Here is a 16,407-nt window from a genome sequence, read left to right as displayed (position 1 = left end):
TAAAACATGGAGACCGTAGTGTATAAATACAGTATCTGACAGTAAAACATGGAGACCGTAGTATATAAAACATGGAGACCGTAGTATATAAAACATGGAGACCGTAGTATATAAATACAGTATCTGACAGTAAAACATGGAGACCGTAGTATATAAAACATGGAGACCGTAGTATATAAAACATGGAGACTGTAGTATATAAAACATGGAGACCGTAGTATATAAATACAGTATCTGACAGTAAAACATGGAGACTGTAGTATATAAAACATGGAGACCGTAGTATATAAAACATGGAGACCGTAGTGTATAAATACAGTATCTGACAGTAAAACATGGAGACCGTAGTATATAAATACAGTATCTGACAGTAAAACATGGAGACCGTAGTATATAAATACAGTATCTGATAGTAAAACATGGAGACTAAGTACCACACAGCTGAGTTACATTAATCCTAACGCCTCATCTTGATTTGACCTTGGTGTGTTCTGATGGAGGGGCGTGTGTTGACAGGTACAGGTGTGTTCTGATGGAGGGGCGTGTGTTGACAGGTACAGGTGTGTTCTGATGGAGGGGCGTGTGTTGACAGGTACAGGTGTGTTCTGATGGAGGGGCGTGTGTTGACAGGTACAGGTGTGTTCTGATGGAGGGGCGTGTGTTGACAGGTACAGGTGTGTTCTGATGGAGGGGCGTGTGTTGACAGGTACAGGTGTGTTCTGATGGAGGGGCGTGTTGACAGGACCGTTACCTTGGTGTGTTCTGATCGCTGTGCGTCGTTGGAGGGGTGGAGCACCTGCAGACCGCACATGTCACACACGTCGCCGTGGAGATAGGCACAGTTAAGTCCGTAGCGACACTCCCCCATGGCGGCGTAGGGACACAGAGTCTTCCTCAACTCCTTATCGTCTCCCGCCGGGTCTTTCTCTCGCTCCAGAGGACTCATCCCCGACCCGTCAGACTTCACCGGGTCTGACGAGGGAGGGGGAAGAGGAGAGAGGGCGAGAGGAGAGAGAGAGGTGAGCGAGCCAGACACACACCCTTATTAAGACACATGGAAACAGTCATCGACTTGGCGCCAACAAAATGGTGTCATTTATTTACCTCATGAGTCTGGTGGTCTACAAACCAACTTGTTAATAAAAGATGCTAAAATGCCCCCAAAAGGAAACAAAATCAACCAGAAGTCGCCCCCTCCCCTCTCTCTCTCTCTCTCTCTCTGATAAAAATACACCTGTTCAGTGGGAGACTGGATTGGGGAGCATTTGGCAGCAGACCAAACAGAAAGGGGATGCTGTGTATTCCAAGATGGCCCCCATTTCCTATATAGAGCCATACTTCTGACCGGTGCCCACAGGGGCCAAAAGTACTAACTTAGTAGGTGACTGACAGTACATCATGTCCATCCTACAGGGAGACAGGAGGGACAAACTGAACGTGTCTTATTGAGTCACTGACAGTACATGTCCATCCTACAGGGAGACAGGAGGGACAGACTGAAAGTGTCTTATTGACTTAGTAGGTGACTGACAGTACATCATGTCCATCCTACAGGGAGACAGGAGGGACAAACTGAAAGTGTCTTATTGACTTAGTAGGTGACTGACAGTACATCATGTCCATCCTACAGGGAGACAGGAGGGACAGACTGAAAGATCGCTACATTCAAATCATCCATTCATTTCACACTGTGTCCGGCCACATGGCAGAAGTTGGCAGCGACTAGCACTGTTGGCATATCAGTGGCTCAAGCTAAGGACAACCCTGACAGACTGGCACAAACTCACCCTGTCAGCAGTAGGGCTAGCTAAGGACACCATCTGCCTCTCAAATGGAACTCTATTCTGTACAGAGCGCACTGATTAAGACCATAGTAACTAGGGTGTCATTTTGACCGTAGTAACTAGGGTGTCATTTTGACCGTAGTAACTAGGGTGTCATTTTGACCGTAGTAACTAGGGTGTCATTTTGACCGTAGTAACAGGGTGTCATTTTGACCGTAGCTTTGTTCTCCACTTCCACAGTTGAGCTAGCTAAGGATACCAGTCCCAAACAGCACCCTATTCCCTATACACACTGTGTACAAAACATTAGGAACACCTGCTCTTTCCATGACAGACTGACCAGGTGAATCCAGGTGAAATATATGATCCCTTATTGACGTCACTTGTTAAATCCACTTCAAATCAGTGTAGATGAAGGGGAAGAGAAGGGTTAAAGAAGGAGTTTTAAGCCTTGAGACAATTGAGACATGGATTGTGTATGTGTGCCATTCAGAGGTTGAACGGGCAAGACAAAATATTTCTGTGCCTTTGAACAGGGGTATGGTAGTAGGCGCCAGGTGCACCGGTTTGTGTCAAGAACTGCAACGCTGCTGGGTTTTTCCAAGCTCAACAGTTTCCCGTGTGTGTCAAGAATGATCCACCACCCTAAGGACATCCAGCCATCTTGACAACTGTGGGAAAGCATTGGAGTCAACATGGGACCAGCATCCCTGTGGAACACTTTCGACACCTTGTAGAAGCCAGTAGGGCTGCACGATTAATTGATCACATTGAGACAACATGGCTCTGGGGTTAAGAGAAGCTTTAGCAGCCTGGGTCCTGAATGAGGACCAGCCAGTGTGACAGGGTTAAGAGAAGCTTTAGCAGCCTGGGTCCTGAATGAGGACCAGCCAGTGTGACAACAATCACGACGTGGTAAAGACCACCACATTGAATGACTGGATCAGACAGGCTGCACCTTGCTATCGGTACGTGTTACATGTTAAGGCACTTTAACTTAATCATTTCAATAATAATAATAATAATAATAATAATAATAATAATAAGTGTAATTATGTACAAGTAGGCTTAATCACAAGCATCCTAGACACACTCACCCCTTCCACAATAGTACGGCTGGCCTGGTACAAACTCTGCCGCCATAACCCAGTCCCCTGCGCCTGATCCATGAGGGTTCTCTGGGCCGTCTGCCGACTGACCACCCGCCGATCCACTGGGAACGGGGGCTGGAGCGCTGGCGGCGAGGGACGTAGGAGTGAGAAGGGCGCAGGCGGAGGCAGGGGGTGGCAGCGACGGCTTGGGCCCAGGCACGTCTTCTTTAGAGTGTTCAAACCTGGAGGGAGAGAGAACGGAGGGAGGAGTGAGAGAGAGGGAGAAGGGGGGAGGGAGAGAGAGAGAGAGAGAGAAGGGGGGAGGGAGGGAGAGAGAGAGAGAGGGAGGGAGGGAGAGAGAGAGGGAGGAGTGAGAGAGAGAGGGAGGAGTGAGAGAGAGAGGGAAGAGTGAGAGAGAGAGGGGGAGGAGTGAGAGAGAGAGGAGTGAGAGAGAGAGGGAGAGAGAGGGAGGGAGAGAGAGGGAGGGAGAGAGAGAGGGAGGGAGAGAGAGAGGGAGGGAGAAGGGAGAGAGAGAGAGGGAGAAGGGGGAGGGAGAAGGGGGAGGGAGAGAGGGAGAGGGAGGGAGAAGGAGGGAGGTCAGAGAGCAAATGAGACAGGTCAGAGGCAGAGAAAGACGAGAGAAAATAATAATTTAAATGATTCAATGTTAAGGTTCTCTTGCAGGGAACTGAACTCATCTTTACAACCAACTTTTAATTGAAGACAAAGCTTCACCGTAGCTCCCTCAGAACCTTTCACTATTGACATAATATTTAAATAAATACAAAATATTTAAATATAACTAGTTAACTTGTTGGAGATCATTTTATATAGATGGTAAACAGTTGTTATAACTATTACTATTATAACTATTACTACATTGGAATTCTATATACCTGTGTAGACTGCTACTGCTGCTCAGAAGTAGTCTATACACCTGTGTGTAGAATCCCAACAGAGTGCTAGTCTACACACAGCTATATAGAATCCCAACAGAGTACTAGTCTACACACAGCTATATAGAATCCCAGAGTACTAGTCTACACACAGCTATATAGAATCCCAACAGAGTACTAGTCTACACACAGCTATATAGAATCCCAACAGAGTACTAGTCTACACACAGCTATATAGAATCCCAACAGAGTACTAGTCTACACACAGCTATATAGAATCCCAACAGAGTACTAGTCTACACACAGCTATATAGAATCCCAGAGTACTAGTCTACACACAGCTATATAGAATCCCAACAGAGTACTAGTCTACACACAGCTATATAGAATCCCAACAGAGTAGTAGTCTACACACAGCTATATAGAATCCCAACAGAGTACTAGTCTACACACAGCTATATAGAATCCCAACAGAGTACTAGTCTACACACAGCTATATAGAATCCCAACAGAGTACTAGTCTACACACAGCTATATAGAATCCCAACAGAGTGCTAGTCTACACACAGCTATATAGAATCCCAACAGAGTGCTAGTCTACACACAGCTATATAGAATCCCAACAGAGTGCTAGTCTACACACAGCTATATAGAATCCCAGAGTACTAGTCTACACACAGCTATATAGAATCCCAACAGAGTGCTAGTCTACACACAGCTATATAGAATCCCAGAGTACTAGTCTACACACAGCTATATAGAATCCCAGAGTACTAGTCTACACACAGCTATATAGAATCCCAGAGTACTAGTCTACACACAGCTATATAGAATCCCAACAGAGTACTAGTCTACACACAGCTATATAGAATCCCAACAGAGTACTAGTCTACACACAGCTATATAGAATCCCAACAGAGTACTAGTCTACACACAGCTATATAGAATCCCAACAGAGTACTAGTCTACACACAGCTATATAGAATCCCAACAGAGTACTAGTCTACACACAGCTATATAGAATCCCAACAGAGTACTAGTCTACACACAGCTATATAGAATCCCAACAGAGTACTAGTCTACACACAGCTATATAGAATCCCAACAGAGTGCTAGTCTACACACAGCTATATAGAATCCCAACAGAGTACTAGTCTACACACAGCTATATAGAATCCCAACAGAGTGCTAGTCTACACACAGCTATATAGAATCCCAACAGAGTACTAGTCTACACACAGCTATATAGAATCCCAACAGAGTACTAGTCTACACACAGCTATATAGAATCCCAACAGAGTGCTAGTCTACACACAGCTATATAGAATCCCAACAGAGTACTAGTCTACACACAGCTATATAGAATCCCAACAGAGTACTAGTCTACACACAGCTATATAGAATCCCAGAGTACTAGTCTACACACAGCTATATAGAATCCCAACAGAGTGCTAGTCTACACACAGCTATATAGAATCCCAACAGAGTGCTAGTCTACACACAGCTATATAGAATCCCAACAGAGTACTAGTCTACACACAGCTATATAGAATCCCAACAGAGTACTAGTCTACACACAGCTATATAGAATCCCGACAGAGTACTAGTCTACACACAGCTATATAGAATCCCAGAGTACTAGTCTACACACAGCTATATAGAATCCCAACAGAGTACTAGTCTACACACAGCTATATAGAATCCCAACAGAGTACTAGTCTACACACAGCTATATAGAATCCCAACAGAGTACTAGTCTACACACAGCTATATAGAATCCCAACAGAGTACTAGTCTACACACAGCTATATAGAATCCCAACAGAGTACTAGTCTACACACAGCTATATAGAATCCCAACAGAGTACTAGTCTACACACAGCTATATAGAATCCCAACAGAGTACTAGTCTACACACAGCTATATAGAATCCCAACAGAGTACTAGTCTACACACAGCTATATAGAATCCCAACAGAGTACTAGTCTACACACAGCTATATAGAATCCCAGAGTACTAGACTACACACAGCTTTATAGAATCCCAACAGAGTACTAGTCTACACACAGCTATATAGAATCCCAGAGTACTAGTCTACACACAGCTATATAGAATCCCAACAGAGTACTAGTCTACACACAGCTATATAGAATCCCAACAGAGTACTAGTCTACACACAGCTATATAGAATCCCAGAGTACTAGTCTACACACAGCTATATAGAATCCCAGAGTACTAGTCTACACACAGCTATATAGAATCCCAACAGAGTACTAGTCTACACACAGCTATATAGAATCCCAGAGTACTAGTCTACACACAGCTATATAGAATCCCAACAGAGTACTAGTCTACACACAGCTATATAGAATCCCAACAGAGTACTAGTCTACACACAGCTATATAGAATCCCAGAGTACTAGTCTACACACAGCTATATAGAATCCCAGAGTACTAGTCTACACACAGCTATATAGAATCCCAGAGTACTAGTCTACACACAGCTATATAGAATCCCAACAGAGTACTAGTCTACACACAGCTATATAGAATCCCAACAGAGTACTAGTCTACACACAGCTATATAGAATCCCAGAGTACTAGTCTACACACAGCTATATAGAATCCCAGAGTACTAGTCTACACACAGCTATATAGAATCCCAGAGTACTAGTCTACACACAGCTATATAGAATCCCAGAGTACTAGTCTACACACAGCTATATAGAATCCCAACAGAGTACTAGTCTACACACAGCTATATAGAATCCCAACAGAGTACTAGTCTACACACAGCTATATAGAATCCCAACAGAGTACTAGTCTACACACAGCTATATAGAATCCCAGAGTACTAGTCTACACACAGCTATATAGAATCGCAGAGTACTAGTCTACACACAGCTATATAGAATCCCAACAGAGTACTAGTCTACACACAGCTATATAGAATCCCAGAGTACTAGTCTACACACAGCTATATAGAATCCCAGAGTACTAGTCTACACACAGCTATATAGAATCCCAGAGTACTAGTCTACACACAGCTATATAGAATCCCAACAGAGTACTAGTCTACACACAGCTATATAGAATCCCAACTGAGTGCTAGTCTACACACAGCTATATAGAATCCCAACAGAGTACTAGTCTACACACAGCTATATAGAATCCCAACAGAGTACTAGTCTACACACAGCTATATAGAATCCCAACAGAGTACTAGTCTACACACAGCTATATAGAATCCCAACAGAGTGCTAGTCTACACACAGCTATATAGAATCCCAACAGAGTACTAGTCTACACACAGCTATATAGAATCCCAACAGAGTACTAGTCTACACACAGCTATATAGAATCCCAACAGAGTGCTAGTCTACACACAGCTATATAGAATCCCAACAGAGTACTAGTCTACACACAGCTATATAGAATCCCAGAGTACTAGTCTACACACAGCTATATAGAATCCCAACAGAGTACTAGTCTACACACAGCTATATAGAATCCCAACAGAGTACTAGTCTACACACAGCTATATAGAATCCCAACAGAGTACTAGTCTACACACAGCTATATAGAATCCCAGAGTACTAGTCTACACACAGCTATATAGAATCCCAGAGTACTAGTCTACACACAGCTATATAGAATCCCAGAGTACTAGTCTACACACAGCTATATAGAATCCCAGAGTACTAGTCTACACACAGCTATATAGAATCCCAGAGTACTAGTCTACACACAGCTATATAGAATCCCAACAGAGTACTAGTCTACACACAGCTATATAGAATCCCAACAGAGTACTAGTCTACACACAGCTATATAGAATCCCAACAGAGTACTAGTCTACACACAGCTATATAGAATCCCAGAGTACTAGTCTACACACAGCTATATAGAATCCCAGAGTACTAGTCTACACACAGCTATATAGAATCGCAGAGTACTAGTCTACACACAGCTATATAGAATCCCAACAGAGTACTAGTCTACACACAGCTATATAGAATCCCAACAGAGTACTAGTCTACACACAGCTATATAGAATCCCAGAGTACTAGTCTACACACAGCTATATAGAATCCCAACAGAGTACTAGTCTACACACAGCTATATAGAATCCCAGAGTACTAGTCTACACACAGCTATATAGAATCCCAACAGAGTACTAGTCTACACACAGCTATATAGAATCCCAACAGAGTACTAGTCTACACACAGCTATATAGAATCCCAGAGTACTAGTCTACACACAGCTATATAGAATCCCAGAGTACTAGTCTACACACAGCTATATAGAATCCCAGAGTACTAGTCTACACACAGCTATATAGAATCCCAGAGTACTAGTCTACACACAGCTATATAGAATCCCAACAGAGTACTAGTCTACACACAGCTATATAGAATCCCAACTGAGTGCTAGTCTACACACAGCTATATAGAATCCCAACAGAGTACTAGTCTACACACAGCTATATAGAATCCCAACAGAGTACTAGTCTACACACAGCTATATAGAATCCCAACAGAGTGCTAGTCTACACACAGCTATATAGAATCCCAACAGAGTACTAGTCTACACACAGCTATATAGAATCCCAACAGAGTACTAGTCTACACACAGCTATATAGAATCCCAACAGAGTGCTAGTCTACACACAGCTATATAGAATCCCAACAGAGTACTAGTCTACACACAGCTATATAGAATCCCAACAGAGTACTAGTCTACACACAGCTATATAGAATCCCAACAGAGTACTAGTCTACACACAGCTATATAGAATCCCAACAGAGTACTAGTCTACACACAGCTATATAGAATCCCAACTGAGTGCTAGTCTACACACAGCTATATAGAATCCCAACAGAGTACTAGTCTACACACAGCTATATAGAATCCCAACAGAGTACTAGTCTACACACAGCTATATAGAATCCCAACTGAGTGCTAGTCTACACACAGCTATATAGAATCCCAACTGAGTACTAGTCTACACACAGCTATATAGAATCCCAATAGAGTACTAGTCTACACACAGCTATATAGAATCCCAACAGAGTACTAGTCTACACACAGCTATATAGAATCCCAACAGAGTACTAGTCTACACACAGCTATATAGAATCCCAGAGTACTAGTCTACACACAGCTATATAGAATCCCAACAGAGTACTAGTCTACACACAGCTATATAGAATCCCAACAGAGTAGTAGTCTACACACAGCTATATAGAATCCCAACAGAGTACTAGTCTACACACAGCTATATAGAATCCCAACAGAGTACTAGTCTACACACAGCTATATAGAATCCCAACAGAGTACTAGTCTACACACAGCTATATAGAATCCCAACAGAGTGCTAGTCTACACACAGCTATATAGAATCCCAACAGAGTGCTAGTCTACACACAGCTATATAGAATCCCAACAGAGTGCTAGTCTACACACAGCTATATAGAATCCCAGAGTACTAGTCTACACACAGCTATATAGAATCCCAACAGAGTGCTAGTCTACACACAGCTATATAGAATCCCAGAGTACTAGTCTACACACAGCTATATAGAATCCCAGAGTACTAGTCTACACACAGCTATATAGAATCCCAGAGTACTAGTCTACACACAGCTATATAGAATCCCAACAGAGTACTAGTCTACACACAGCTATATAGAATCCCAACAGAGTACTAGTCTACACACAGCTATATAGAATCCCAACAGAGTACTAGTCTACACACAGCTATATAGAATCCCAACAGAGTACTAGTCTACACACAGCTATATAGAATCCCAACAGAGTACTAGTCTACACACAGCTATATAGAATCCCAACAGAGTACTAGTCTACACACAGCTATATAGAATCCCAACAGAGTACTAGTCTACACACAGCTATATAGAATCCCAACAGAGTGCTAGTCTACACACAGCTATATAGAATCCCAACAGAGTACTAGTCTACACACAGCTATATAGAATCCCAACAGAGTGCTAGTCTACACACAGCTATATAGAATCCCAACAGAGTACTAGTCTACACACAGCTATATAGAATCCCAACAGAGTACTAGTCTACACACAGCTATATAGAATCCCAACAGAGTGCTAGTCTACACACAGCTATATAGAATCCCAACAGAGTACTAGTCTACACACAGCTATATAGAATCCCAACAGAGTACTAGTCTACACACAGCTATATAGAATCCCAGAGTACTAGTCTACACACAGCTATATAGAATCCCAACAGAGTGCTAGTCTACACACAGCTATATAGAATCCCAACAGAGTGCTAGTCTACACACAGCTATATAGAATCCCAACAGAGTACTAGTCTACACACAGCTATATAGAATCCCAACAGAGTACTAGTCTACACACAGCTATATAGAATCCCGACAGAGTACTAGTCTACACACAGCTATATAGAATCCCAGAGTACTAGTCTACACACAGCTATATAGAATCCCAACAGAGTACTAGTCTACACACAGCTATATAGAATCCCAACAGAGTACTAGTCTACACACAGCTATATAGAATCCCAACAGAGTACTAGTCTACACACAGCTATATAGAATCCCAACAGAGTACTAGTCTACACACAGCTATATAGAATCCCAACAGAGTACTAGTCTACACACAGCTATATAGAATCCCAACAGAGTACTAGTCTACACACAGCTATATAGAATCCCAACAGAGTACTAGTCTACACACAGCTATATAGAATCCCAACAGAGTACTAGTCTACACACAGCTATATAGAATCCCAACAGAGTACTAGTCTACACACAGCTATATAGAATCCCAGAGTACTAGACTACACACAGCTTTATAGAATCCCAACAGAGTACTAGTCTACACACAGCTATATAGAATCCCAGAGTACTAGTCTACACACAGCTATATAGAATCCCAACAGAGTACTAGTCTACACACAGCTATATAGAATCCCAACAGAGTACTAGTCTACACACAGCTATATAGAATCCCAGAGTACTAGTCTACACACAGCTATATAGAATCCCAGAGTACTAGTCTACACACAGCTATATAGAATCCCAACAGAGTACTAGTCTACACACAGCTATATAGAATCCCAGAGTACTAGTCTACACACAGCTATATAGAATCCCAACAGAGTACTAGTCTACACACAGCTATATAGAATCCCAACAGAGTACTAGTCTACACACAGCTATATAGAATCCCAGAGTACTAGTCTACACACAGCTATATAGAATCCCAGAGTACTAGTCTACACACAGCTATATAGAATCCCAGAGTACTAGTCTACACACAGCTATATAGAATCCCAACAGAGTACTAGTCTACACACAGCTATATAGAATCCCAACAGAGTACTAGTCTACACACAGCTATATAGAATCCCAGAGTACTAGTCTACACACAGCTATATAGAATCCCAGAGTACTAGTCTACACACAGCTATATAGAATCCCAGAGTACTAGTCTACACACAGCTATATAGAATCCCAGAGTACTAGTCTACACACAGCTATATAGAATCCCAACAGAGTACTAGTCTACACACAGCTATATAGAATCCCAACAGAGTACTAGTCTACACACAGCTATATAGAATCCCAACAGAGTACTAGTCTACACACAGCTATATAGAATCCCAGAGTACTAGTCTACACACAGCTATATAGAATCGCAGAGTACTAGTCTACACACAGCTATATAGAATCCCAACAGAGTACTAGTCTACACACAGCTATATAGAATCCCAGAGTACTAGTCTACACACAGCTATATAGAATCCCAGAGTACTAGTCTACACACAGCTATATAGAATCCCAGAGTACTAGTCTACACACAGCTATATAGAATCCCAACAGAGTACTAGTCTACACACAGCTATATAGAATCCCAACTGAGTGCTAGTCTACACACAGCTATATAGAATCCCAACAGAGTACTAGTCTACACACAGCTATATAGAATCCCAACAGAGTACTAGTCTACACACAGCTATATAGAATCCCAACAGAGTACTAGTCTACACACAGCTATATAGAATCCCAACAGAGTGCTAGTCTACACACAGCTATATAGAATCCCAACAGAGTACTAGTCTACACACAGCTATATAGAATCCCAACAGAGTACTAGTCTACACACAGCTATATAGAATCCCAACAGAGTGCTAGTCTACACACAGCTATATAGAATCCCAACAGAGTACTAGTCTACACACAGCTATATAGAATCCCAGAGTACTAGTCTACACACAGCTATATAGAATCCCAACAGAGTACTAGTCTACACACAGCTATATAGAATCCCAACAGAGTACTAGTCTACACACAGCTATATAGAATCCCAACAGAGTACTAGTCTACACACAGCTATATAGAATCCCAGAGTACTAGTCTACACACAGCTATATAGAATCCCAGAGTACTAGTCTACACACAGCTATATAGAATCCCAGAGTACTAGTCTACACACAGCTATATAGAATCCCAGAGTACTAGTCTACACACAGCTATATAGAATCCCAGAGTACTAGTCTACACACAGCTATATAGAATCCCAACAGAGTACTAGTCTACACACAGCTATATAGAATCCCAACAGAGTACTAGTCTACACACAGCTATATAGAATCCCAACAGAGTACTAGTCTACACACAGCTATATAGAATCCCAGAGTACTAGTCTACACACAGCTATATAGAATCCCAGAGTACTAGTCTACACACAGCTATATAGAATCGCAGAGTACTAGTCTACACACAGCTATATAGAATCCCAACAGAGTACTAGTCTACACACAGCTATATAGAATCCCAACAGAGTACTAGTCTACACACAGCTATATAGAATCCCAGAGTACTAGTCTACACACAGCTATATAGAATCCCAACAGAGTACTAGTCTACACACAGCTATATAGAATCCCAGAGTACTAGTCTACACACAGCTATATAGAATCCCAACAGAGTACTAGTCTACACACAGCTATATAGAATCCCAACAGAGTACTAGTCTACACACAGCTATATAGAATCCCAGAGTACTAGTCTACACACAGCTATATAGAATCCCAGAGTACTAGTCTACACACAGCTATATAGAATCCCAGAGTACTAGTCTACACACAGCTATATAGAATCCCAGAGTACTAGTCTACACACAGCTATATAGAATCCCAACAGAGTACTAGTCTACACACAGCTATATAGAATCCCAACTGAGTGCTAGTCTACACACAGCTATATAGAATCCCAACAGAGTACTAGTCTACACACAGCTATATAGAATCCCAACAGAGTACTAGTCTACACACAGCTATATAGAATCCCAACAGAGTGCTAGTCTACACACAGCTATATAGAATCCCAACAGAGTACTAGTCTACACACAGCTATATAGAATCCCAACAGAGTACTAGTCTACACACAGCTATATAGAATCCCAACAGAGTGCTAGTCTACACACAGCTATATAGAATCCCAACAGAGTACTAGTCTACACACAGCTATATAGAATCCCAACAGAGTACTAGTCTACACACAGCTATATAGAATCCCAACAGAGTACTAGTCTACACACAGCTATATAGAATCCCAACAGAGTACTAGTCTACACACAGCTATATAGAATCCCAACTGAGTGCTAGTCTACACACAGCTATATAGAATCCCAACAGAGTACTAGTCTACACACAGCTATATAGAATCCCAACAGAGTACTAGTCTACACACAGCTATATAGAATCCCAACTGAGTGCTAGTCTACACACAGCTATATAGAATCCCAACTGAGTACTAGTCTACACACAGCTATATAGAATCCCAATAGAGTACTAGTCTACACACAGCTATATAGAATCCCAACAGAGTACTAGTCTACACACAGCTATATAGAATCCCAACAGAGTACTAGTCTACACACAGCTATATAGAATCCCAGAGTACTAGTCTACACACAGCTATATAGAATCCCAACAGAGTGCTAGTCTACACACAGCTATATAGAATCCCAGAGTACTAGTCTACACACAGCTATTTGGAATCCCAGAGTACTAGTCTACACACAGCTATATATAATCCCAACAGAGTACTAGTCTACACACAGCTATATAGAATCCCAACAGAGTACTAGTCTACACACAGCTATATAGAATCCCAACAGAGTACTAGTCTACACACAGCTATATAGAATCCCAGAGTACTAGTCTACACACAGCTATATAGAATCCCAACAGAGTACTAGTCTACACACAGCTATATAGAATCCCAGAGTACTAGTCTACACACAGCTATATAGAATCCCAGAGTACTAGTCTACACACAGCTATATAGAATCCCAGAGTACTAGTCTACACACAGCTATATAGAATCCCAGAGTACTAGTCTACACACAGCTATATAGAATCCCAGAGTACTAGTCTACACACAGCTATATAGAATCCCAACAGAGTACTAGTCTACACACAGCTATATAGAATCCCAACAGAGTACTAGTCTACACACAGCTATATAGAATCCCAACAGAGAACTAGTCTACACACAGCTATATAGAATCCCAGAGTACTAGTCTACACACAGCTATATAGAATCCCAGAGTACTAGTCTACACACAGCTATATAGAATCCCAACAGAGTACTAGTCTACACACAGCTATATAGAATCCCAACAGAGTACTAGTCTACACACAGCTATATAGAATCCCAGAGTACTAGTCTACACACAGCTATATAGAATCCCAACAGAGTACTAGTCTACACACAGCTATATAGAATCCCAACAGAGTACTAGTCTACACACAGCTATATAGAATCCCAACAGAGTACTAGTCTACACACAGCTATATAGAATCCCAGAGTACTAGTCTACACACAGCTATATAGAATCCCAACAGAGTAGTAGTCTACACACAGCTATATAGAATCCCAACAGAGTACTAGTCTACACACAGCTATATAGAATCCCAGAGTACTAGACTACACACAGCTATATAGAATCCCAACAGAGTACTAGTCTACACACAGCTATATAGAATCCCAGAGTACTAGTCTACACACAGCTATATAGAATCCCAACAGAGTACTAGTCTACACACAGCTATATAGAATCCCAACAGAGTACTAGTCTACACACAGCTATATAGAATCCCAACTGAGTGCTAGTCTACACACAGCTATATAGAATCCCAACAGAGTACTAGTCTACACACAGCTATATAGAATCCCAACAGAGTACTAGTCTACACACAGCTATATAGAATCCCAACAGAGTACTAGTCTACACACAGCTATATAGAATCCCAACAGAGTGCTAGTCTACACACAGCTATATAGAATCCCAACAGAGTACTAGTCTACACACAGCTATATAGAATCCCAACAGAGTGCTAGTCTACACACAGCTATATAGAATCCCAACAGAGTACTAGTCTACACACAGCTATATAGAATCCCAACAGAGTACTAGTCTACACACAGCTATATAGAATCCCAACAGAGTGCTAGTCTACACACAGCTATATAGAATCCCAACAGAGTACTAGTCTACACACAGCTATATAGAATCCCAACAGAGTACTAGTCTACACACAGCTATATAGAATCCCAACAGAGTACTAGTCTACACACAGCTATATAGAATCCCAACAGAGTACTAGTCTACACACAGCTATATAGAATCCCAACTGAGTGCTAGTCTACACACAGCTATATAGAATCCCAACAGAGTACTAGTCTACACACAGCTATATAGAATCCCAACTGAGTGCTAGTCTACACACAGCTATATAGAATCCCAACTGAGTACTAGTCTACACACAGCTATATAGAATCCCAATAGAGTACTAGTCTACACACAGCTATATAGAATCCCAGAGTACTAGTCTACACACAGCTATATAGAATCCCAACAGAGTACTAGTCTACACACAGCTATATAGAATCCCAACAGAGTACTAGTCTACACACAGCTATATAGAATCCCAGAGTACTAGTCTACACACAGCTATATAGAATCCCAGAGTACTAGTCTACACACAGCTATATAGAATCCCAGAGTACTAGTCTACACACAGCTATATAGAATCCCAGAGTACTAGTCTACACACAGCTATATAGAATCCCAACAGAGTACTAGTCTACACACAGCTATATAGAATCCCAACAGAGTACTAGTCTACACACAGCTATATAGAATCCCAACAGAGTACTAGTCTACACACAGCTATATAGAATCCCAGAGTACTAGTCTACACACAGCTATATAGAATCCCAGAGTACTAGTCTACACACAGCTATATAGAATCCCAGAGTACTAGTCTACACACAGCTATATAGAATCCCAACAGAGTACTAGTCTACACACAGCTATATAGAACCCCAACAGAGTACTAGTCTACACACAGCTATATAGAATCCCAGAGTACTAGTCTACACACAGCTATATAGAATCCCAACAGAGTACTAGTCTACACACAGCTATATAGAATCCCAACAGAGTACTAGTCTACACACAGCTATATAGAATCCCAACAGAGTACTAGTCTACACACAGCTATATAGAATCCCAACAGAGTACTAGTCTACACACAGCTATATAGAATCCCAACAGA

At 41.7% G+C, this 16,407-nt stretch overlaps 1 protein-coding gene across 1 annotated transcript in view; it reads right to left on the bottom strand.

The window, feature by feature from the left end:
- The window catches only part of LOC139395362 (probable E3 ubiquitin-protein ligase makorin-1), a 51,407-nt gene that overhangs the window by 9,649 nt on the left and 25,351 nt on the right, over positions 1–16,407 (bottom strand). The window contains exons 3-4 of the mRNA XM_071142930.1: positions 2,882–3,117; positions 752–972 (exon numbers count right to left, since the gene is read on the bottom strand). Of these exons, the coding sequence (XP_070999031.1) occupies positions 752–972; positions 2,882–3,117 (457 nt within the window). The remainder of the gene's footprint in view (positions 1–751; positions 973–2,881; positions 3,118–16,407) is intronic.

The sequence above is a fragment of the Oncorhynchus clarkii genome, unplaced genomic scaffold (assembly GCF_045791955.1).
Source record: "Oncorhynchus clarkii lewisi isolate Uvic-CL-2024 unplaced genomic scaffold, UVic_Ocla_1.0 unplaced_contig_10308_pilon_pilon, whole genome shotgun sequence".
Lineage (NCBI taxonomy): Eukaryota > Metazoa > Chordata > Actinopteri > Salmoniformes > Salmonidae > Oncorhynchus > Oncorhynchus clarkii.
This window is presented reverse-complemented; position numbering and strand designations above follow the sequence as displayed.